The sequence below is a fragment of the Taudactylus pleione genome, unplaced genomic scaffold (assembly GCF_031769625.1).
Source record: "Taudactylus pleione unplaced genomic scaffold, aTauple2 ptg000573l, whole genome shotgun sequence".
Classification (NCBI taxonomy): Eukaryota; Metazoa; Chordata; class Amphibia; order Anura; family Myobatrachidae; genus Taudactylus; species Taudactylus pleione.
Genome location: NW_028284975.1, coordinates 4,367,411 through 4,394,222, shown reverse-complemented (window position 1 = coordinate 4,394,222; position 26,812 = coordinate 4,367,411). Strand labels below are relative to the sequence as shown.

General features: G+C 42.5%; 1 protein-coding gene across 4 annotated transcripts in view; it reads left to right on the top strand.

Moving 5' to 3' along the window:
- LOC148481576 (NACHT, LRR and PYD domains-containing protein 3-like) overlaps positions 1-26,812 on the top strand; it is a 126,178-nt gene that overhangs the window by 77,160 nt on the left and 22,206 nt on the right. For all 4 annotated transcript variants that reach the window (XM_088453229.1, XM_088453228.1, XM_088453230.1 and 1 more), the window contains one exon: positions 3,308-3,394. In XM_088453229.1, the coding sequence (XP_088309355.1) occupies positions 3,308-3,394 (87 nt within the window). The remainder of the gene's footprint in view (positions 1-3,307; positions 3,395-26,812) is intronic.

The window sequence follows — 26,812 nt, the reverse complement described above, 5'->3', positions numbered from 1 at the left end:
CTTCAGCCTGCCGGTGCGGTGGTGGCGGGCGGCACCTACATGTGACGTCACTCGCAGTGCATCACGTGGCGTGGCGGCGCCGCCGAGTGACTGAGGGTACGTAGTGGCGCTTGGAGGGCTACTAAAGCCCTCTATATGCCGCCATCATGTTTTTACTTCTGGCTTTTGAGCCACCAGTGCTGCGGGTGGGAGGGAGGTGGGTGCGCGGCCGGGGGGCGGGGCCTCGGACGGCAACTAGCAGGCTGCTGTGGAAGAGGAAAAAATATCTTTGCTATAGCAGCACACACAGAAGATCCTTCTGTGTGGGCCTATTGTGATGGTGGGCCTGGAGCTGTAGCTCCATCAGCCCCGTTATTAATCCGGCCCTGCTTTAGGTGGTTCACACCAGGACTTTCTACTTTAGACTCTGCCCGATGTAGCCTTACAAAATAGAACATCTAACACCAGAATAGATATTCACCCCTCAGAAATAATAACAGGACCTTAGAACGCGTGCACAACACCCATTTGTTTTTATACAGTAGGTATAATTCTCTGGCCATTCAGCGTTTGTATTGGCCTGAAAACAATAGACCTGCATGTGAGCTGCGTCTTCTGCCAAAGCACTGCGCAGATCAGTTTATTTTTGTTTGTTACAGTGTAACTAAAGTGTTAAAAATTAAGAAATAAAACAGTACAGGGTCCCCAGTAAAAGCATAACCAGCCCAGACCCTTGAGCCCATTCTGGTGCTGGAAAAATGGGTAAAAAGTGTTAAAGGACTATAATAGCATTTACATTTGTTCTTTACAATGGGACTACCAGTCCCAGCAAGCTGGCCAGGCATGCCAGCACTTGGTGAGTCACAAGTGTCAACATGCCCGGACACTGAGGGCCCGCTGGGAAGAAAATATAAAAAAATACATATTTTAACTCTTTATTTACACACCCGCACATACTCAGCCCACATACTTACCTTTACTCCACAGCGCTGGTCAATCATCTTCTCCAGTAGGAATCCAGAGGGCTTGTCAAAACAAAAAAAGGAAGACTTGATCCTATGGATACGGAATAACTGTATGTACAAACTGTACATACAGCGCTTCCCAGAGAATGACAGATCCCCCAAGTGGGTTCCTGCACCTTAGCACTGATTGGCTAAGAGTCAGACCTCTCTCAGCCAATCAGGGTCCCCTGTCATAGAAAGAGAGGAAAATACTTGCGTGTTGGTTCAGTGGTCTATTAACTTGTATTTGAGATTTTTTGCCGTCTATTTCAGTGCGGGATCATGTTTTTGCACTTGTGTTTGCCTTAGTAAATCGAATTATAAAAACAGGAAAAACTCGCACAAGAATGCAATCTAAGCCAAACACGATTTTTAGTAAAGTATACCTCTTGGTGTATGAGGACACATTTGTGTAATGAGATACTCTGAGGCAGCAAGTTTTGGGGCAGTAAAATAAAGGGAATTCAATTAAGAATGCTTATATATTTTTTTTAAATAAAATGGTATTTACCTTATTGTTAGAGCAAAGAAAATTCTGAGAAAAACAGTATTTATATTCAAAGTGCACACAACTCCTATACAAAGGTTTGCAGTAATCTGTTAAAGGGAGATAAAGGATGTAATTTCAGTAGCTACAGTACAGATGGGTCCACATACATCTAGTCTTCTAGCCCGTTAAACAGCCCTTCTATTCGCACCATGCCGTGGTGTGTCTCGGTAGCGTTGAGCGTCTTTTCATGCGTCTTTTTACCTTCAAATGCGTCCTATTCACACAACAATACGAATAGATAGCACAAGCAGCTTCTGCTGATTAAATGATATGCAGCATGCCTATGTTCTCAGAGCAACTGTGGGTTTATCTATGGGCCCTAATTCAAACCCACTCGCTAGGCTGCGTTCGCACATAGCCTGCCGATGTTTGCAATCTGCGCATGCGTATAAGACGCAGTGCGCGTGCGCAAACCAGCCCCTTGTACATAGACGCCTCGCTAGAATGAGTGACAGGATGAGCCGTTTATGGGTGGTGACGGGGTGGTCGATGGAAACGGGGGTGTGGTGGTGCGAACACAGGTGTGTCTGTGCATCTGAACGCCATTTCAGGGGCATGCATAATTAAGACGCAGTGTCAGCGTACATGTCACATTGCTGAATTACACACTGCAGCACTCGCAGTGCTTGCGGTAGGGTATGGTCAGCCACAAGTGCTGCGTATGGGTCCGATGTTACTCGATGTTACCGATTGTTTAATACACTTCCTGGAGATGACAGTTGTTACTAAGGGAAAGTGGGCGTCTTGTGTCAGGCTGGTGGGCATCTAAATACATACCTCGATCGCACGCCAAGACATAGTGGGCGTGCTAATGTCTTGACGTACGATCGCGGGATTTACATACTTTGGCAACTGACGGCTGTGTGCGAACGCATCTAGCGAGTGGGTCAGAATCGGTCCCTACATGCGAAATGCTACATTAGTGTCAGCGGCTGTAACACTGTAACGTAGTGTTTAGCATGTTGATACACACACAGTCACACACTGAATACAGACATGCTGCATATCATTTTTATCAGCAAAAGCTGTTTGTGCTATCGAATCACATCGGTGTGCAAATAAGATGCATTTGAAGGTAAAAAGACACTTGCATTACCGAATCACACTGGGCTCCCGCATTGCGTGTGGCACGACTTATAGCGCATGGATGATACATGTATGTGGGCACATCTGTACATCAATCACCAGAATGTGGTGCTTCCCTGGCCTCTAAATAGTGTAAATGCCATTTACTAACTGCAAACTACTATGCAAATATTTGTCTGACTAATGCTTGACGAGAGCTACACCCATGTCCTGTTATTGGGAGCTGACCGGCCTGTATACTGGGGTTATATTTAGTTTTGTGGCTGCGATTATTTGTACTTTGCTTGCGTCTGAGGCCATGAATGTGAACAGTTGTACCTTTGCGTATCTGCAGGGCTATTCAGAGTCACACAGAGGCCAGCCAGGTATACACAGCAGTGGACACTACCTCCCTCAGCATTATCACACTTATTGAAAAACTTTAAGCTGCTGGGAATAATCTGTGGAAATGGCTCTTAGTTGTGCTGCGTGTTTTTGCTTCCTGTATGTAGTATTTTGTTTGTTTTTAACAGATGCTGGAATTATAGTGATGCTGGAAGAAGTGGGGATTGTTGTAGGAAATAGATTGTTACAGGGGGAGAGCTGTATTTGAAAATGCAAAAACTTGCTCAAATTAACACATTTAAAGCAAGATATCTCAGAAATAACTGAAAAACCTATGTATTTTATTATCATTTTTATATTTTAGGCTTGGAGAAAACAATCTGGATTTAGAAGCAATAAAAATTATCAGCAATGTATTGATGTCACCAGACTGCAAGATGTATAACTTGGGGTAGGTTTATATTTTTTACCGGATACTTAGTTTACAGTATGCTTACAGTATGTCTCAGGCTGGAAGTATAATGACTGGTATAAATTGTGCATAACATTGATTCAGCTTTGCTGAATAGATCATTTGTGCCCTGTATTGTGACATTATAATGATGCCACCTATGTTTCTAAAGTGTAAAATATAGTTACTGTATAATACAAAAAAAGTTTTTATTTATGAACATTCAGAGGTGGACACAGACGCAAACGCATCTTTTAGCGATCGCCCATCACGACTTTATGCAAATCTATAAAGTTCTTCCATGGCGTGCATTCGCTCTGTAAGAACACCCGGTGTGTCTTTAGACACTCCATCAAATTTTGCATCAGCCTTATGGCAGGTACACATTTACTGTCTGATTACAGCCTCCAAAGTGAATTATTAAGTGTCAGTGACATGCCCACGACGCGCCCATAAGACGGATCATCTCCGTGTTTCTGGTTAGCCACCTCCCAGTTACCGGCCAGAAACGCCCAGCACTTTTCCAAGACATGTTTGATACTGTGCATCTCAATCGCTGCAGAGTCTTCGTGTTTGTTTAACGCATGCGCTGTAGGAGTTGTTAGGGATTGTCACGCACGCGTAGTAGCAAAAATATCGCTGAACCCCGTCAATATCGGCATTGTGTGTGACTGAATCAGGCCCAAACTGCTCAAACCTTATAAAAATGCTATGTTAATACGTTTACTGGTCTAAAACTCCAAGTAAGTTTGAAAAAGTAGTAATATGGATCTGTACTACTTTCACTCTCAGACCTTCACTGTGGTATATTGGGGGATCATATAAGAACTGTTCTACAGTGTGTACAATTCTAATTTTTTTAAGTAACAGAAAATAATGAACTTGATAACATCTTTTCTACACCATTCTTTGTTGACAATTTAGCATTGTCATGTGTCTGATTAACTCCAGATTTGTCCTCTTTCTCTTCAATGTCTAATGCAGCCTGGTTGGTATTTGTAAGTGGTTCAGGAGCTAGGAACAACCAGTCTGCATTGTGATTGGTTAAATGTGCAGTATGTCAACAGAGTATTATTAGCTCAGCGTTTGAAAGATTCAGTTGTAGTGGAAACAGGCATACAAGATAAAATTACAGAGACATTGGACCTCATTCAGAGTCGGTCGTAAGAGGCCGCTCGGTCGTACGCATCCGATGTTTCCAAACCATGCATGCGTATGGTTAGTTGTGCGCATGTGCGTACGAGACCTTGCGATCCAAAATGCTGTCGATCGTACGGCTTACGAGCAGGAAGTGGCTTCTGAGAGTTGATTGACATGAAAGGCTGTTTGTGGGTGTTGACGGGGGTGGTGGTCTGAAAACGCAGGCGTTCCTCACTGTTTTCAGGGCGTTTTAGGGGCGTACATAAATTACCTGCTACGACCGACATAGAAGGCCGGAAGTAGTAAAACGTCACTCTGCGAGCAGGTTAGAGGCCTGGCTAATCGTACAGCTTGAGGTTGGGTACGTGCTCTCTCAAGCCCCAGAGTACAATTAATACTATCAAATGTTACTGATGTTAGGATTGATGTTTCTATTTTGAGCCACACAATGCAAGCAGCTAATAATCGTTTGTTGTAGCTAATAACACTGCTAATTGGCATGTAATTGATTCAGCTGCGTTTGCATTAGCGAATAATAAAAATAAATATATTTCATGGGGATGGCTTATTCTATGCGTTTTTTTGTTAATTTTTGGTGGCATTTGCACACAACACAAGCGGCCACAACCATCAGAAGAAAATTAACATGCAGCGACTGACAGCGACTGACAACGATTGACTCGATCGCTAGCTGCTATCACTCACTAGCTAGAGGAGGTGCATTGTTCACGTATGGGCGTCACTTTGGTTGCGACCGACCGGCCGTGCGATTGCTTCCTTTTTCAGTTTCGCGGTCGTTAGGTGTACGCCCGAGCGGCTGCTTACGACCGACTCTGAATGAGGTCCATTGAGTAATGTGGGGCAACACAGATAGTTACAGTTGTGTCCACATACACCAATCCTCAAATTGTGCCTAATAGGTCCCAGAATGCAGGCACCAGCATGCCAACAAAGTTATCATGCTATTAACAGCTTATTAAACAGTATGACAACTGTAAAGATTCTGGTAACATTACATCTTTACAATTGTAATACCAATCCGGTTAACATGTTGTAAGTAGCATATAAACCTTGATGGAGTCACACTCATTTGAATGAAGGGGGTCCTGCTCTTTCAAACTGTGTTCCTCCCTAGACATTGTGTGATCACCAGCAAAACTCCCTGCAGTACAGAAAATCATGGAATCCAGGGGTGAGGGAAGATCTCCACCAACCTAACTTCATATAATTTAGGGGCATCCATTTTAAAGGTGGGGGGTCACCTGTGATCACCAGACTAAATTGCGCTACAGGAAATGTACATTTTCCATATATAAGGGGAGGGCACATAATTACATCTGTACGCATATGGGAACCCAAATTTGAAAGAGGGGAGTTTTCTGAAAACTCCCTCTGCGCATGCGTTACACAGAGTATAAGCACAAAGGTGCTGTTGTGATCAATTCAGATGGTAACAGGAATGTGGCAAAAAAGTGATGGAGGTGGCTAGTAGTGCACGCAATAATGGTACATTCAGTGTATATACGAGGGTGAGTCAAAAATTATCCGCACTCCAGTTATATGAAAACTTCTGTTGGCCGCATCAACGCTTTCCGTACTAGGTCGCTGTCTCCCCAGTCACTGCTGTGCAGGTTTGAATGTGTTACGTCTGTTCATACGTGACTGCAGTGCAAGAAAAAATGGCTGCTCCACTTGCGATTTGCACGAAAGAAGAGCAGCGTGCAGTAATTCGTTTTTTGCGGTCTGAGGGTGTCTGGTGCTGTTATCGAATACTTTGTGCACAGTATGGAGAAAGTGTTTTGTAGTGAAGAAGTGTGTATGAACACAGTCAATAGTAATCAATGTGCCATGACCAATTTTTTGGATAGTAAAAAGGAACGAGGAAAGGAGGGAGCTCAGAGAGAAAACGGTGTGGCAGACCGTAAAGAAAAGAGAGACAAAAATATAGAAAAAGAAAAAAAAAGAAGAAATAAAAAAAAGGATGAAAAACCAAAAACAATGGAAATCATTTAAAAGAATGAGGCAATTTAACTTAAACAAATGGGGAGGGAGCATTCTGCGAAGTAAGCAGAGGGCCCTAAATCTTGTCAAAGGATTTGGAAGAGTTATTAAGTATACTAGTCATATATTCCTTACGATGGGTATACCAGATCCTAGAAATGATTAAGTTAATTGAAGGAGGAGCCAATTGTTTCCAGTCAGCGGTTATCTGGCAAGTGGTAGCAGAAACTATGTGGCTCATTAACTTGTTTTGGTGTTTAGTAGCAGTTGGGAGACCCAAAGGGATAAGAGAATACTTAGGCTCGCACGGGACGGGAATCTGTAAAATATGGGATATGATAATAACTTCCCATCAGAGATTCAAAATTTTTGGACATGATCACCATATATAAAGAAAAGTACCTGTAGAGGTGCATCCCCTCCAACAACGGTCTGATGTATCTGGAAACATTTTGCTGAGGCAGGATGGTACATAATACTATATGTACAACAGCTTATAAACATTTTATTTTAACACAAATTGAGCTGGAGGTGGCATTTTCCCAAATCTCTGACCAATCATCCTCATCCAGAGCATCACCCAAGTCTTTCTCCCAAGCAATTTCATGGGGGACATACAACTGGGGTGATTCCTCAGACAACAGTGAGTATGAACCAGAAATCGTCTAAAGGGGCCAATCCAATACACGACTTTTAGAACGATACGACCAAAACCAGGAGGTTTTGATCGCATTGTTCACAAAGTCATGTAATGGATAACCGGCAAGGACCAGCGATGTGCCTGCGCGCTGGGTCCTTGCCGACCCCGACTATCTGCCGACCATGCTGGTCAACCTGACGACGCTCGTCAGGTTCCACATGTTAGCAGATAGGGAGGTCGGTCTCCTGCACTGAATGACATTCAGAGCAGGCACCGCACCCGACGACCTGAAGGACTGAACGGTAGACGTTCAGTTTTTCAGGTCGCGTAATGGATAGGCCCCTTAAGTTTTTGAGTTTCAAATGTCGTAAGGGGTCTTGAAGATAGCCACTGTTTAACATTAGAGTGGAAATGTCTAAGCTGAAGAAACTGATACAAATTCCTAGAGGGTATGGCCAGCTCAGATTGGAGGTCTGAGAAAGAAGGAAAGTCATCGTGCTGAACGATGTCATTTAAATATCTGATACTGTCCTCTCTAACTAAATGGATTTCTTGACATGCCTGGAGGACAATCTGGAGTATGAAAAATAAGAAAAATTGGAGAAGGACATGGGGCAAATTTCCAACTGGCACCATCCCACACGGTAAGCTATAATTGGGTGGGAGGGGATCATTCTAGGACGCTGTGGCCTGCAAAGCCAGAGGAGGGATGATACAGTAGACAGCCCCAAACTATTTGCCTCAATATCTGCCCACATTTTTTGAGCACTAGGATTGCACTATAAAACACATTGGGATAAATTTACTAAGATCTGTGTTGGTCCCGATTTGCATTTTCAGGTGATAATATCACTTTTTTGCAAATCGGGAATTTACTATCATTAAAGTCGGGTGATTTCTTCATTTTTTCAACTTGAAATCGGGTGGTTTAATGCTGCAAATTCAGCCATTTTGAACAATAGAAATGATATCATCATCGGCTCAATTTGGAAATACTTTTCACTTATTTCATACCATTATTCGTTTTGCTAATGTCGCCCGTTTTACACTCAAATCAGGGTCTCAATAGAAGTTTTCAATGCACCACCTCCTGAGCTGCGAGTTGTCATTCAACATACACAAATCAGTGTCATTTTTGTATGTTTCTAAATGGAACGTGTGTTGTAACGGTTAATTTTAAAAAAAAATTCTGTGGCCCCCCAACCACAGCATCAGTCCTGACCGCTAGTCAGCCTAGGCCAGGGATCGCTGGGGAGTTGGGAACCCCCCCCAATAAAGGGGACCCCCTCTCCAAGGCACCCCTGGCCTAGGCTGATAGCCCAGTGCTATCCCCGCCACCCTAGGGCGGTGGGTGGCGGGTTGATAGTGTATGTAGTGTTTAAAAAATAGATTTAACAACATTGTCTTTTCAGTGGAACTTCAGGTCCCAGCAAGCCTCCCCCACATGCTAGTACTTGGAGAACCACAAGTACCAGCATGCGGGGCATTAAAGGCCCGCTGTTACCTGTACTTCACCTGTAAAGAAATATGTAAAAAAACTCAAAACACACACACCGTGAAAGTACAGCTTCACTGATACGTGCAGCCTGCTTGTTCGGGAGAGAAATTCTACCGTTTAAATCGGGACTTCAAAACGGACAGGATCGACCAAATATACCATCAATCAAAACGATCCTGTCAAAACCTGGAGCTTGGTATATTCCCAATTGTTTTAGTGAAAAAAAAACGCCCATTTTTGATCGATCCGATCCGAGTTGAAAAACAGGAAAAATCGGGACCAAATCGAATTTTAGTAAATTTACCCCATTAAGTGAGTTGTGCAGTCATATAATATTTTTTGGATAGTTCTGAAATACCAAGCCTTCCGCTGCGGGAAGGGCGTTGGAAAATCTTTAGACGGACACGAGGACGCCTACTTGCCCAAATGAAACGGGAGGTGTGAGACAGCAGAAATTTAAAGACACGATGGGACAAAGATCGGGAGGGTTTGGAAAAGGTAAAGGAGCTGGGCGAGGACGTTCATTTTAACTGAGTGCATCCTACCTATCTCGGAAATAAAATGATTAGACCAGGAGTCTAAGACAGATTTGATTTTAGAGAGAACACGGGGGTAATTTGCTTGAAAAAGTTGGTGATATTGACGGGCGATAAAAGCACGGAGGTATTTTATTTTTTGTGTGTGTCAGCAAAGTGGATGTCTCTGCCAAGGAAGACCTAACTACTGTAAATTGGGGATGTAGAAGTCTAAAACCTCTTTTTTGGAAGTATTGATCTTATGCCCAGAATATTGAGAATATAAATCAATTGCAGCAAAAAGAGACTGCAGGGACTGGGTCGGGTTAGTCCGTGAAATGAGGACATCATCTGCATACAATGCGATCTTATGTTCAGAAAAAAACAACTTTTATACCAGTAATGTCATTATTACCACAATATAGAAATGTGAAAGATCTCTGCGCTTAATTAAACTGCAAGAGGATTGATATAAATGAACTGACAATCAACACAGTATTACATAAATATCTTTACTAATAATATTATTTCAAATTGACCGGTCAAATATATAACATTAAAAACATCAATGTATGAAAAACTATGCAATAGTTTAATTTGTTAAATGCAATATCCCGTTTGTAACGGAAATAAGTTGCTGAGAGAGGTGAATCCAAAAAATACAATAAAAACTGTATAAATGATGTCTAAATGTATATATCTCTCATAGGTAATTTCAATAAAATGAATACAACATCCAGTTCACAGGGGTAATGATCTATAAGAGTTCAAACTGAACGTGTGTTCCTGATGTGATATTCTCACCAATAATGATGCCCGTATATTAAAAAAAAAGCTGCTTCGTAGGGCTGAGTATCCTGGGGGACATCTTTGATAAAGCCCCAGAATTGTGGAGCGAAACGCATCAGAGGAACTTATCCAGGACATATCGGGATGTCTCCATTAATACATTCATGTCGTAGCAGCTGGGACGTGTCACCAAGCGACCCCGGTGGTCTTGCGCTGGAAGTTTTAGTGGAGGCTGGGATTGAGATGCGGCTGGATTATCATCACCGCACCGCAAGGTGAGCCGCTACAACACTGTCTCTCCGTGGATACAGCCTCCTCCGACCCTTACACGTTCTCAATTACCTGGATATGGACACAACTATATTTGTCCCAACGGAGCTTTATATCAAATGTCCCCCAGGATATGTGTGTGTATATATATATATATATATATATATATTAAACTTTTTTGTTTTATATAAACTTAAATTATTTTTTTTTCTTTTTTGCTATTACTTTAGGCATATTTATTGTATTTATTACACTCAATTAATAGCGCTTTCTAGTACCACACAAAACTTACGACAAAAACAGCACCATCAACAAAAAAATACTGTATCAGGTCAACATAAAACATTTGACAACAAAACTTATTAAGGAGACAGTGGTAATACCACTGAAACATAAGAACGTGTCCTTAAATACGAAAGAACATAAAGGGTCGCTGGACATGGGACCAGAAATAGTGAGGCCAGACATAACAGAAAAGCTTCCTGGAGAATCACAGTCCTTGTAATTGCGGCAGGTCACACGTGTCCATTCTGGTTGAGGAGGTCTGGAACGTTGGGGTTTTGGTGAGTCACTGTGGGGAGAAGTTGAAGAGGGTATTGCGAGAAGATCTAATTTTAGTTAACAGTTCTTGTCCTTGAATCAGAGTTTTCACATGATGAGATACATTAGAAACTTGCAGTAGGAAGGGGAATTCCCACCTATAGCGAATGTGGTGTTGTCAAAGAATTTTTGTAAATGGTTGCAGATCCCTACGTTTCTGGATTGTAGAAGGAGTTAAATCTTGAAAGATTTGGAGCTGCATGGAAAGAGGTAATGGGACTGTCTCGAGTGGCCAGGTTGATTTTTTCCTTAGATCTGTAGTAATGAAGGCAGACAATGATGTCCCAGGGAAATTGAAAGGATGTCGGTTTGGCTTTCAGGGCCCTGTGAGCTCTGTCTAGGAGGCAATCTTCCTCAGATAGATCCGGGGTGATATATTGAAAAAGATTTTTTAGAAAGGAAGGAAGTGCAGAGCTCAGGACTGATTCAAGACTGATCCGGGGACATTGTAGATCCGGAGATAATTGCATGGAGAGTGATTTTTTTGATCCTCTTGTTTTTTCTTTAGAGACTCAATTTCATCATGAAGTCGAGCTAATTCTTTATCAACTCGACCCTGGGATCCTCAGAGGTCATCCGTTTTTGTTTCAAGGGCGTCCATTCGAGAACCCAGAGAAGCAATTTCTGTTTTAATATCCGTGACAGCTTTGGAGAGTTCTTGATGAAAGGCTGATTGAACGCCCTCCAATAGACTGGTAATAACAGCTTGAATCTGTGGATCAATGCCCGTTTCTGAGACATGAGGTGAAGATGGAGATGCAGGTTGCGATGCAGATTCCGATTTAACCTTTTGATTTCGCCCCCCGAAGAAGTTAGCTGAGGGCAGCTGCGATTTCTTGGTGTTTTGAGACATTGCTGGAGTATTCAGGAGAATCGAGAAACAGGCCAATCAATGAGGGAGGTAAAAAAAAAGACTTAGGAATAGATGACACAGCAAAAAGAAGACTGCGGACCAAGATGGTTAGAAAACCTAGTAGAACATGAAAGATCAAAGTTTCATAAAAATATATGCAGTTGTGCCTGGAATTTGTGCCTAAAATATACGCAGGTTTGTGTGGGAGTTGTGCCTGAAAATATACGCAGTTGTGCCTGGAAGCCACTAGATGGCACTCTTAATCCACAGGAAAGTGCAACAGTTCACACTGTGAGGAGACTTGTAAAATGTACAGGTTCCCTAGAATAGTAATATCAGGCTTGTAACTCACCCTGATTTTACGACCTGATTTGAGAGGTAAAATAAACAAGTATAAAATGTGCAGGCTCAATTCTTGTGAGATGTGCAGACCTATAAGTTGAGCAGATGCCCCCGGACGAGTTATATGCAGGCTTGTAAGATTTGGAGTCTCACCCTGGTAACATACACAAGCTCTGTAAGATGTGCGGATTCACCCCTATGTCCTCAGCACAGTGACGGCAGTAGACAGGCTCTGCAGGACAGAGATATCAGGACCAGGGAGACACTTGCAGTAACCACAGGATCCAGGAGCAGGATGCCGGGGCTAGATGAAATAACTAGTACAGCGACAGTACAGTTCACGGTAATACAGCGCCGATGGAAACCCTTCAGGCGCTTGGACCGGGGAGGTAACTGGACCAGAGAACTGCCAGCCACCGCAGCCGAGGTCAGGTGCTGGGGCCGATGGGGAGACAGCGGGAGGTCTCACAGCAGCCGGTCAGCGGGGGCCGCACACCAGAGTCGGCCGCAGGACCGGATCCAGCAGGGTCAGAGTAGCGGCAAGCTGGGACCATCTGGTGGACAGCAGGTAAGGGAGTGAGGATTCCTTGGGGAAGCCACCAGATCAGGGGCACTGGAGCAGGCGGGTGTTGGCCCCAACCTGAGACAGGTTCCCTGGAGCCCTGAAGCATTTGGGTTAAGGATCCCGGGCAGGTAGCGACCCTACCAATGGGAAACTGCAGAAAAACTCAAAAAAAGGGCAGTAAAAGATCAGTGCTCCATTACAGCACAGCCACCTAAGATGGCCGTCAAACCACGTCCCTTTATTCTAAATATTTAATGGAATTTATTTTATATTTGTATGTAATTACATGTTATGTAAAATAAAAATATTTTATGTGATTTTGGTTACATTTTAATTGACAGAATGAGCAGAAAGACTGATTGTTTTTCCTGAAACTAAAACAATATATTTTGGGTATGTTAGAAAGCAGTGTACTCTTGCACTGTCTCCTCACTGTGCATACATGCTAGGCACAGGGACCCTGAAACTGCAGGGAGGTTCGACCTCCAACCTGATGTGTTACTGCACATGTGACTGCAGCCATTTTTACTGTATAGCGTCAAATGGTGGGAGACAAAAATCTCCCCCTTAGGGTCTGATTCAGAGATGAATGCAATGGTGATTCCGTATGCAGATTGAACATTTGTTTACCGCTGTGATCACATTGCGATTACGCATTGCTTTGCAATTACGGAAGCACATAGGAATACATCGCACAATGACTGACAGTTTGTCAGCATTTGGGGTTGTTAACCGGAGGCTATTCAGAAAACCGCAGTTGTGCCTGGACGTTTAAATGCCGTTTTTATGGGCGTGCATAATTTAGCCTCTGAGATTGCCTACGCAGCATGAGAGCCCTCTGCAAGAAGAGAGGTGCCAAGTCTGGGCAAGGGCAAGATGGACACTCGATGTGCGTCGATGTTACCGATATTTATGTAGGTATGTGGCGTCGCATGCAAGTAAGAAGACAACAGTGGGTGTGTTTATGCTCAGGTGATCTTTGCAAACATTAGCAGATTTTCGCAGCTGCGTTGCGTACGAAAACACAGCTGCGATAACATGAGCGTTCATCTCTGAACCAGGCCCTTAGTTCCTAAAGAAAACCTGTTTAATACCTGCATATAAAGATGTTCCAGCACCTTTGCACCACTACCATTTGCAGCATTCATTCACAAACTGGTGAGCTCTATAGAACCATGTTTCATTCAAGCTCTGCTCTATCCACCATTGTGCATGTAACAGTGAACACAGATGTACTTGCTATATTTCGATAAACCAACACCACTAGTTAAGTAACTGGGCTGTTGAAATTTTGAGTCATCCGCTGGTGTGTGCTTACAAAATACTAGGTCGACTAAACCTGTAAAGGAACCCCCTTAAAATAATAAATTTATTGGATATACTTTAGGAAGATCACAAACACGCTATCAGTAGGACATACTGCAAAATATATAAACGTGCTAAAAAAGTGATCCTCCACCTCTGGAGGGCTGGCAACAGGTGCTTAGTTTTATAATGCTTTAACAAATCTTTTGCTTCTATTAACTTGACTTCCTATTTTTATGGGATAACAAAATTGTTACATAGATATTGTTTCTCCAAAATTAAACATATACCTGTAATGGGTAAATAGAATATACTGTATTATTATTCCTGTTTACACCGCACTCTTTGAAAGACATGTAGCACATAGTATTCTAGGTATTCAATGCAAACCTACACAAAGCCTGGATCGACCAAGTATGAAATAATAATATAATATGGAAAATGGGAATGTTACATGGAAATTGATATCCACTGTATCATTTACCCTTATGTTTATGCTCTAAAATTCCATTTCCTTGCATTTGAGATCCTGTCCCTACCAACAGGCACCCTCAGTACTGTTAAGTGATAAGGGTGTCACATAGGTTAGTGTCAGGCAACCATTTAAAATGGGGTAGATTTGGAGCAGAGGGTACGATTATTAATTTTGTTAAAGTATTATATTAATATACCACTGGGTGGCGCCTAATCCCTGAACATAGTGCATAACATCAGTAGGCAGAAATAGTCAACCATTGAACTGAATTAACTTGGTAATGATTTTTTTTATATGGTGTACTTTTTTCCATTATTTTCCCCTTCCACTGACTAGCCAAGTTTCAGAGCAGTGACCCTTTCATTTCCAAGGTGCAGTTAACTTAATTAGTGTTCTTCCAACTTCTTTAAAAGTACTTCCTTCCCAACAATAGTCCCCTGTCTATCTTGGGCTCACAGAAGATTTTCATTTTGGTACTTTATGTACAAGAAAATAGTTTCAGTGTGTACAGTTCCTGGGGTTTGGAATGTAGGGCTGCACAAATGGAAAATGTCACTACTAAAGCACACTCAACTGTTATATCTTTCTTGCTCATTGTTAGGGCAGAGAGCTTCCCAGAGTGACTAACTGTTCCTATTTCTCTGTCCTGCTTGTTTTGTCAGACAGTAAACTGTACAAATAGTTTCCTGTCTGGAGCTATAAATAAACTTGTGCACCTGGAATTTTATGCCAGATGTTACTGACATATTGTAATTTTCTTGCTCCCTGGCAAAGGTCAAATGGCAAAGTCGGGGTCGAGGCAGATGGTAAAGCATTGGCACACCTCCTACCATTCAAATTTTGATCACATCAAGATGGGAGGAGTCTAGTGCTTCTGAAGTGCTAGGCTGTCCAACCCTCCTCCAACCAACCATGTTCACCCAAACACGGAGTAGGACACATAACTCCCTAAATTCTAAATGTAGGTATGGTGATAGTCTCCCAGAATGTCTTGTCTTATGAAAATTGGGACATATAGTATAAGTCACCATAATTATTATTATTTATATTACATTTTATTTATAGGGCACCGCAAGTGGTCCGCAGCGCCGTACATACAGTAAAGGGTACACAGAACATTACATTACAATACCGTAACCAAAATATAAACAGAACACAAGTAACAGTTAGCAACACAATTCTCCATACACAGTACAGCTCTGAAGGTGAAGGCTGTCATAGAAGTGCTAGAGAAGAAGGCTGAGAGACAGTGGAGAGGAGGACCCTGCTCCTAGGAGCTTGCAATCCATAATAGTACTAAACATACAGTGCTCATTTATAGCCGTTGGAAGTGGCAAATTGTGGTTAACATTTGTGTACTATCTTTTTCCATTAGAAGAAAATAGAGTGTGGGGCATAGGTATAAAAGCTATTTAACAAGGAGACGAGACATAACACCTTCTGCACTCGCTAAAGGGGTTATGTCCTCTGTTCGGTATTTAACAAACAGTAGTAAGTTTGGCTTACCGCCGTTTATAACTACCGCTTACACCATCTATAGTTGGCATTAGTATTACAGTCCACACGGCTGGCAATGGTTACCCAGCATAAAACGTTCCAGCTTCAGCAAAGCATTTCAGGATTTTCCAGGACAAAGTGCAGCACACATGCGCAGTACACAGCAGTCTGTCGCTGGCAAGCAGAGCAGAGGACACAGCCAATGAGGGGGATGTCGCTGAACCTCGTCGAAATAAACTAAATATAAAGTAATCCAAAAATAAAAAAATAACAGTAAAAACAAGAATATGTAATGTGTTAATCTAAAGAGATATCTTAGTATCATATAATTAAAATATCCCAGATCCAGGGCAAACCCATAAGGGACACCGTTGCTGTATGTTATTTCCAGTGTAGGCAATTGATAGAAACATTTTGACGGCATATAACAACCACTCTGCCCATCCAGTCTGCCGTTGGATCCTGATCCTGGGAGGTGCAGGTGTTAGAGGGCAGGAGGAAAGAGGCAACCCCCAACACACAAAGAAAACCATCTGGAGAAGGATTACGGGAGACACACAGCTTTTATTTCTTGGCATACCATCACTTGTGTACCTGTATACAGTTTTTCTTCCCTATAAAATAGCTACTGCTACTCAGAAAAAAAGTTATTAGAACTAACCTAAAGTTACAAATTGATACAATATTTATAGTATCTTCCATACTCTTGACAAGTCTTCAGATGCTTATTTTATTCATTTCTGTAATGATTTCATAGATTGTTTCTTGTTTCAGGAATTTTAAATTATACAGAAAAAAGGTGCTGCTACTGTGTACCTCTGAGTACCATCAGAAAAAAATATGGGGTAGTCAAGCATACAATGCATACCTCATTGTGTTTGGTAACCTACTGAAACTTAAATGCCCTTTGCAATTGTGAGCAAAGCCAGTACTTGACAGTCATAATCTGTTGTAGAGCTGTACACATTTGCGCTCCAACAAAACTTGCATATAGCTGCATAAGTTCTTCTTTTGATCAGTGTTTTTTTTATGGATCTTGCTGGGATTGTACAGTCGGGAAGCCGGCGGTCGGCATTCCGTCCATCGGCTTCCGACTGTTTCCTGGTACGGTGTATCGCCACAAGAAGTTCTTGTACTGTAATTGTTGGTACAGTATAATACACCTGTCTGGAACTTGTATCACCAGATTACTTTGTCCCAAATATTTTTAATAGACTAGATAGACACTTAACAGGCTAAAAGACCTTCAGCAAACTAGAAGTGAGTAAAGGGGAGTACCGTGTTTTTTAATAGTACCAATACCGTTTTTCATAGAAAAAAAACACTTATCACAACATATATGTCCAGATGTACAACACTAGCAATTCTGCTACATGTACCTCAGGAGTAAGAAATGTGAATATTTTTGCCCCATGATAACATACAGGAAGAGTAAAGAAAGCATAGAGATATGGCTGAGCAGTGTTAGCTGTAAGTGTGAAAGTCAGATGACCCTAATTATTCACAGTATACTACAGATGTGTCCTCATACACTATTGCTGCAGTTGCACCATAGATCCATTCTCGGCACACCAGGTCTCGCCCGTCTAGGCTTGCGTCTCGCGTCTTTTTCATATACAGATTCAGACTCAGTCGCGCACAGATATACAAGTGTTGTGTATTAAATTAATCAGTGCAGTTGCATGAAGCAGTTTTGTCACATCCTGTTAAGACTAAAATGCACAAGAGTGAGTGCAAAAGACGCTACACAGCTCAGCACGGATCACTTGTGCCAGACATCTTGCCCTGCGTGGCATATTGAGGCTATGTGTATGAGGACACATCTGTAATGTGATGAAGTATCATATACACAAGAGACAACATAGTCTTGACAGTTATTAATAAATGTACAAGTTGCACATATAATGTAATTACATACAAATCTAAAAGACATTCCATTAAATTTTCAGAATAAAGAGTTGTTGTTTTTTATGAAATATAACAACTGTTAATTTCTGATTAAAAAATTAAATGACAATTTCATGACATAGTCATATGGAAATAGAAATGAAATAATACTTCATATAGTTTTAACTCCATACATAATTTGGGTCATTGGATGAGTATTACCTTTTGGCCCAGTGATGCAAAATATTTTGTATCTGGCTTCAACTTAATAAAACAGAGTGGGACACTAGTGAAAACTGTTATAAAGCAAAAATGTTAATGTTTCCCATAGCAGCCAGGTATTTTTTTAGTGTAGTTTAGAAAATGACAAATTTGATTGGTTGCAATGTTTGCAGTACCTTTCTTCTGTGCACCAAATGTTCTTGATTATGGACCTTTTAACCATACTATGCTTACTTTATTTTTGTTATACACTATCTGATGTACTCAGTTTCACCCGGGTAGACCTTAGATATCTACTGTTTCCATTTCCATCTCACCACTCCCCTTCCACACTGCTTTAGTAAGACATTACCCTCCCTCACCTGTGTACTAACACACTCCACACCGACACCTCTGTAGTAACACATTATCCTCCCTTGCCCATGTTGTAAAATAGTCAACATTCCCCTCCTTCACCTATGTAGAAATACAAGCCCTCCCTCACACCTGTAGTAACACATTACCCTCACTCACCCCTGTAGTAACTTATTCCCCTCCATCACCTTTGGACTAACATATTCCCCTCTCTCACCTCTGTAGTAACACAATAATTAACACATTCCCCTCTCTCAACTCTGTAATAACATATTACTCCCGCTCACCCCTGTAGTAACACATTCCGCTCCCTCGCCCATTTTGTAATACATTCCCTTCTCCCTCATCTGTGTAGTAAGACATTCCCCTCCCTCACTATTCAAATAGAGGAACTACACCAAGTGCCAGTGATGTTTGGCAGCACTTGGGGTGACAATTGGTGTTTTAATATTCAACTGTGCTACAGCCATGATGAGACAATCAGGCAGGACACTGCGCAGGGGGAGGAAACAATTTTTCATCCCCTTAGTTGAATTTTGAGAAATCCCTGCTTAGTGGGTACCTACATCATGGAAGGAATATACTCCCCGATTTTCATGTTTCTTGGTCCAGGGGTTTGGGCTGGGCGTTGATGAGTCAGTCAGTCAGGACATTTGATTTTATATATATATATATATACAGTATATAGATTATGTGTTTTAGTCTGCTCAAGTTGCTATTATCAGTCATATTTTTATTGTTTTATACTGTTAAAAGAAAACTGAATTGTAAACTCTACAGGACACAGTAAATGTTTTTCAAGGATATTTTTATCCCATTCTTTATCCAATGCGTTTCTATGGTGACATAGCCTCTGTACAAATGTCTCTGCAAACAATTTTTCTCATGTTTTAATCTCACGCACATTATTTTTCTCACTTCCAAAAATAAGCAACTGATGTACATCGTATATTATATACAATTTATTATACAGACATATGCATCCTCTCTTTCTCCCACACATTTACAAATACACATTATGGCTGGAATCCAGAATGGCACATTCCATTATTTCATTATGTATTGCTATGGTATCAAATGTAAAGCCCAATGGGGAAATGTAATGAGCAGTAATTTTTCCCACTGGATGTAAAGGGTCAAATTTTAATCGACATGCCCGCCCATTACATTTCTCTGTAAGTCCAGTGCTAGGCAAACTATTGGATGCTTTTTGCCATTTTAAGGGGGTGTCAAAAGACAAATTGGATTCAATTTTTTTTTTTAAAACTAGCTTGAGACTGCCCAAAGGTCTATTAATGCTAATTGTTTTCACAGCTTTTAAAAGCCAACCATTAAATTATCTTAAAGGAACTAGCAGGCCTTTTGCCAAAATATTTTGTGCCATCGTGACCAGAACCATTTTTACAGTTATGCTTCAATCACATCAAGTGTAACGTTTCTATGACTTGCTTTAAGTTTTAGATTAAAGGTAGTCTTCATTGCGTGAAAAGTAGAGAGAAGGCTTCCGTAAATATTGCACAATGATGAACGAATATGGAGTCTATCATAGACCGCATTTTTGTAGTGGTACTTAACATTCAGTAGCGCTGCTTACCTGGGGTCTATGCAAAGTCATGAAACAGTCTTTGCCAGTAGCATATGAACAAGCCCGAAAAGGCTGCGCATGGCAGTGCAAACTTACCTTTCTCACCATACTGCACATGTGCGATTTGTAAAGTTTGTGCATGCACAGTATAACCAGGGTTGCCTACCCTCCCGATTCGGGCCGGAGCCTCCCGATAAACGGGTGCAGCTCCCGCCCCCCCGGAAAGGCAGGCAAGCCTCCCGCCTGCCGCCGATCCCCCAACCCCCCCTCCCCATTACCTGATAAACCCCCGCAGCGGGGGGGCCGCTGACGCGATTCGCGTAATTTTGGCCCCGTCCCCTGCTTCGCAATGCCTTTTTTTCTGCATTGTGTAGCGGGGGTGGGGCTAAAATGACGCGATCGCGTGGCCCCGCCCTGTCACCCCCGCAAACCGACCTCAGCTCATTTGGACCCGCCCCCTTTTGCCGGCCACGCCCCCTGTTCTGCCGATCTGGCTGCTCCCTCCCGGAAGGAGCAGCCAGATTGTCGGCAAGTATGAGTATAACTGAAGAGGGTACATTTACTAAAGTGCTGGTTTTTAGAAGTGAAGAAGTTGTCCATAGCAAGCAATAAGATTCTACTTAACATTTATCTAGCACCTTCCAGAAGATAATAGCTAGAATATGATTGGTTGCTATGGGCAACATCTCCACTTCTAAAAACCTACACTTTAGTAAATACAGATGTGTCAACATACATCTATCCTCCGTGTGCTATAAGTTGCGCCACACATAACGCGTGTGCTCCGTTTTACTTGGTAGCGCCAAGTGTCTTTTCGTGTGACTTTTTACCTTCAAAGGCATCTTATTCGCACAGCGATGCATATAGATGGCACAATCAGCTTCTGCTGATTAAAATAATATACATATATATTGTGTGTAGAATCATACAAGAGTGATTCCAAAGCAAAGAATTTCCCTTAGAGGTGCACTCATTTTTTGACAAAAAAATTGTCCAAAACATAACTCTTAATAAATACATAAGTTAATACATTCTATGGATTCCATAATACAAGGAACATACATTAATACAACACACAAATATGTACCCGCAGTCAGTTTAGAGACAATTATCCTGCTGCAGTATTTCTCAAAATAGAGACAATCTAACAAGGTTGTATTCTACAATAATAAAAAAGCTCTGTTGCGTGTATATATACCTGTTGGTTTGGCAAAATGCCAGATTTATATATACATTTTCTTAATTGTAAAGTTTTAAAATTGTGTCAGCCAATTATGCTTAATCAAGTATTGAATAGCACAACAGAGGTTATTTATCGCTCTCTAAACTGACTGCGGGTACATATTTGTGTGTTGTATTAATGTATGTTCTTTGTTTGTATTATGGAATCCATAGAATGTATTATCTTATTTATTTATTAAAAGTTATGTTTTAGACAATTTTTTTGTCAAAAAATGAGTGCACCTCTAAGGGAAATTCTTTGCTTTGGAATCACTCTTGTATGATTCTATACGCAATATATATGTATATTGACTTTTTCCCATGGTGCACCACCAGCCACAAGGAAATTAATTAGGGTGTCTTTAATTAGACAACGATTATATTTATAATGGGCTGGGAATAAATAATATACTTACTATTCTCTATATTCCTGTGCGGATTAAATAAAAATCCCCCCTTTTTTTAAAATGATATGCAGCATGCCTATGTTCTGTGTGCATCTGCGGGTGTATCTGCATGCAAAATGCTGTGTTACAGCCGCTGATACTGTAACGTAGCATTTCACAAGCAGATACACCCGCAGTCACTCACAGAACATAGGCATGCTGCATATCAGCACAAGCAGCTTCTGCGGAATAAAATATCTATAGGATGCATAAGACGCATTTGAAGGTAAAACGTTGCACAAAAGACGCTCAGCGCTACCAAGTCACACCACGGCATGGCACGACTAGATGTATGAGAACCCATCTGTATACCCTGCACAAGTTTTAGGTATGCATTATGCTATCCTGAGCTAGCATTATGCTTTTTTCTTGAACTTTGGAAAGTTGATCTTTTCACAATTGAATAAATTGCACCTCTTTGCAGCTTACTTAACAGGCTGTGGGAACTGTGGTACATGTTATAATGGAGGAAACGCAGGAGAAATTAGTAACTTCTCTGTAGTTGCCCTCTTGTTAAAAGTGGAGTGATACCCAATTGTCAGGTGTTTTGGTCCGAAAAAGGGATTAACTACTGATAAATAAATTGATAAATAGACCCCCAAAAAACTTTCAGGTTCGCATTGACAAGGTAAATATAAGGCCTCCTTCTAATAAAAAGTAGAAGCAAATTTGCAAATGCATATACAGTATACAGTATGCCAATCTGGTAAGAGAAAGTGTTACTAATAAGCTGGTAGGTAAAACTGCATTACAATGTATGAAAATATTTCCTTAGGTGGCCCCTCCCCTAGATGGAGACCCAGTGGGGCATAGAGGGAGGAATCTGTGTGAGCAGGAGGACTAATCACAAACCTCAATTGTGAGAATGCGGCTTGTGTCCTCCCACATTTCTTCCTTTAACCACTTAACTGGCTAATATTTTTTCCCAAAACCTGAAAACTGGCTTGTACACAATGATGTCTCTTCTCCTGCAATAGACAGTGGGGTACATTTCCTCACCAAAAAAACAGGGTGCTACAAATGCACAGGATGTACTGTATCACTTGCAGGTACAGTACTTGGAAGTCGGTCCTGATGTTGTACATCCACATTCAGGAAAACGGATTCCCATCAGACATGTCCTGAGTTGTACAAGCAAATTCATTATCTACATCATACGTTGTGCCTGTTTCTTAGCTTACATAGGGAAAATCTCCTGCACATTACGGTTGAGAACGGCTCAACATCGGACGGCAACCAGACACGTATTGGAGGAGAAAGATATTGATCAGCCGGTAGCCCAACACTTCAGGGATCAAAGACATCCACTGGCCACATTATCTTACAAAGTTATTGACCATGTGCCTATTTCCAGAAGGGGAGGTGACAGAGACAAACAACTACTTCAGCTTGAAGCTCGGTGGATACACAGAATGAACACCATTTCCCCCTTTGGCTAAATGAAACGTTATCATTTGCCTGTTTTCTATATTATTTTCTATAGATCAGGGATCTGCTCATCTTTTTCTTTTTTTATATAATTCCGTTTAACATTTTTGCTAAATTTTTCTTATTTTTTTCTCATTTTTTGAAACATCTTCATTCATATTTTTGGCCCTATTCATGTATATACTATATTTTTTGTTATTTGTTCATCATTATGATTAGATGGTGCAGTGATGGTTGTTGGGTGCAAGGAGATGGATGACTTGATTTAATTCAATATGTATTTGACTTCAGGGCCTAATTCAGACCCGCTCGCAAGCGCAGGACACTCGCAAGCGGGTCGATGGTGCCCTAATGCGCATGCGCACGACGGAAGGAGCTCCGTCGTGCGCATGTGCGAGACCCACATAGCGACAGCTAAGCTGTCGCTATTGGTCTCGCACCAAAGGGGGCGTGCTGTCGATGGTGATTGACAGCATGCCCCCTTTGGTGGGTGTGCCGGGGGTGTTGCTGCCCAGACGGAGGCGTTCCCATGGGAACGCCTTCCGTCTGGAGCCGGCCCCACTGACATCACTAGTGATGTCAGTGGGAGTGCTTTTGGCTCTGATAGAGCCAAAAGCACTCCTGGGCTTGCAGCAGCGAGACCCTACCGCAGGGTCTCGTCGCAAGCCCGATGGTCGCGATGGTCTTGACCATCGTGACCATCATCATGGACGCTCACATAAGCTGTGGGTGGTAACCCACAGCTATGCGAGCGTCCAAGAGGCCGCTCCATTTTTAGGTAGGAGGGCCCTGATTCAGAGCGTCCGGCTCTGAATCAGGCCCTCAGTACTTACAATCAAACAGCACTGGATGTGCTCGATCTCGTCTGGTCTTGGAAGCTAAATAGTGTCTGGCCTGGTTAGTAGTAGGAATGCAGACCACCTATGAATACCAGGTGCTGTAAGTGAAACCTCCGGTCTATCTTGTTGTCTGAACCATCTCACCCATAAGTGCAACAGCAACCATTGGTAATTGCACAATTTGTCAAACCTTTGTTGAGTGTCCTATTTGTAATATTTTTTTTATTTTTTTCTATGTTAGTGCCCCAACACCATTGTACTTTGGTGCTGTATATTCAATTGGATTATGGTGGCAGTTCTAGTTATATTGATATTGTGTCTTTATACAGCAGTTTTTTAACTCTAGCCTTTTTATGTGGTTAGGACAGGTGATTGCCTCTGGTTTTTGCATCTGTTTTTGCATGCCTCTGAGCTTGTATTTTTCTCCACATGAGTTATGGCATATGATTCAACATTCCGGCATGGATACCACAAGATTTACTTACATCATCCATTGATCAAACTTTTTTTTTTACATACATAAAAAAATTTTTATTGTTCATATATAGTTTTTTTTATTTCTTTCTGGTTATTATTATTTTTTGTATATGTGTCTTGTACTTACATTTTTTTATATTTTTTATTGTTTCACTTAATATATTGTTTCACTTATTTGTAAGGTGGTTTTCTATCCTGGGTCAGGGCCGACCAATACGTTGATCATGATCTATCGGTAGCTCACAGAGGCCCTGATTCAAAGCCGGACGCTCTGACAGAGCGCTCGCTCTGAATCAGGGCCGTCCATCCTACTTTTTGGAGCGGCCTCCTGGCCGCTCGCATAGCTGTGGGTGACCACCCACAGCTAGAGCGAGCGGCCAAAATGATGGTTGCGATGGTCAAAACCACCGCGACCATCGGGCTTGCGACGAGACCCTTGCGGTAGGGTCTCGCTGCCGCAAGCCCTGGAGAGCTTTTGGCTCTATCAGAGCCAAAAGCACTCCCACTGACATCACTAGTGATGTCAGTGGGGCCGGCCCCAAACGGTAGGCGTTCACATGGGAACGCCTCCGTCTGGGCAGCCACGCCCCCGGCACGCCCACCAAAGGGGGCGTGCTGTCAATCACCATCGACAGAACGCCCCTATTGGTGCGAGACCCTTAACGACGGCTTGGCTGTCATTATTCGGGTCTCGCGCATGCGCACGACGGAGCCGCCTCCGTTGTGTGCATGCGCACTTGGGCAACATCGACCCGCTTGCGAGCGCTCGCGAGCCGGTCTGAATCAGGCCCAGAGCTCCCACTGGTAGATCACGACCAACTTCCCACAGCAACTTGGAACGCTGGTCTCTGAAGCATTCAGAGACTAAAGAAGCCTCTGATCACTTCAGAGGCCAGCGTTCCCAGTGATGCAGTGCGTGGGTTGATGTTGTGACGTCACCCGCGTCTCCCAAGAGAAGAGCCTGCCCATCTGCTGGATCTAATTAAATCCAATCAGCGGCAGGCAGCGGACGTCTACGTTGGAGCGCTGACCAACGTGAAGAGAAGTACTGCACAGGGGAGGTGCCAGCAGTACTGGGGGCACAGCATAAGAGGCACTACTAGGGGCATTAGTGGAGTACAGCATAAGGGGAATTACTGGAAAACTGTATAAGGGGCACTACTGGGGGCACTGTATAAGGGGCACTACTGGGGCATTGTATTGGGGGCACTGCATAAATGGCACTACTGGGGGCACTGTATAAGGGGCACTACTGGGATACTGTATAAGGGGCACTGCATAAGGAGCACTACTGGGGGCACTGCATAAACCGCACCACTGGGAGGCACTGCATAAGGGGCACTACTGGAGGCATTGTATAAGGAGCACTAATGGGGGCACTACTGGGAGCACTGCATAAGGGGCTCTAATACAGGGCCATTGCATAATGGGCACAACTACAGGGGCATTGCATAAGGGGCTCTAATACAGAGGGCATTGCTTAATGGGCACAACTACAGGAGGCATTGCATAATTGGCACTACTACAGGGGACATTGCATAAAGGGCATTACTGGGGGCTTTGAATAAGGGGCACTACTACAGTGGGCATTGCATATGGGGCACTACTACAGTGGGCATTGTATAAGGGGTACTACTTTGGGCATTGTGTATAAGGGGCACTACTGTGTGTCATAATGTGAATAAGGGACAATACTATGTGGTGTAATGTGAATAAGATTGTGCTGTTGTGTTTGGAGTAATTTGAATTGGGGAAACTATGTGGGATGTCGGCAGGACAGACCCCATGACCCTTGCTGTGAGGTCACTCCCCCTTTTTTGCATACCACACCCCCTTTTTCGGGCTTAGTAGATCACAAAAGATTTTTAGTTTTAAAAGTAGATCACCGAGTCCAAAAGTCTGGCCACCCCTCTCCTCGGTGGTCCCGGTGATTGTTTATTATCCAGTTCTGTTTGGTGTACTTATTTTCAAATACTGTACCTTTACCTTGTATCATTGCTACATACTTCCACTGCTCAGCCGAGTGTCTGATGCCACATGCCGATGATGCGTGATGTCATGACGCACGCTGAGATGCATCGGCCGCACGCCAATGACGTAGCCTGCCCAGAGGCAACCGCTCGGTGACAGTCAGATGGAGGGGTGGAATTTTACATTGCAGTGATTATGTGTTCTGTAAAGGTATGTCTATTTTGTTTTATTGTGTTCTTGATAAAAGTCTCTATGTCTGAAACGTTGACTGAACTTACCCAGGTGTGGTGTGATTCTTGAGTTCAAGACCCGTGAGTGCCGCTGCTTTATGTGCATGTCTAGCATTTTTATACTTCAGAGGGCACCAGGGCAAGTTGTTTGTATTACTGTGGAGTGCTGGCTCTTTCTGTGTATATAAATATATATATAAAGGTCTGATTTTCATATTAATGCATACGATATATCGGAAATCAATATGTTTATATGTCCCCACCAGCT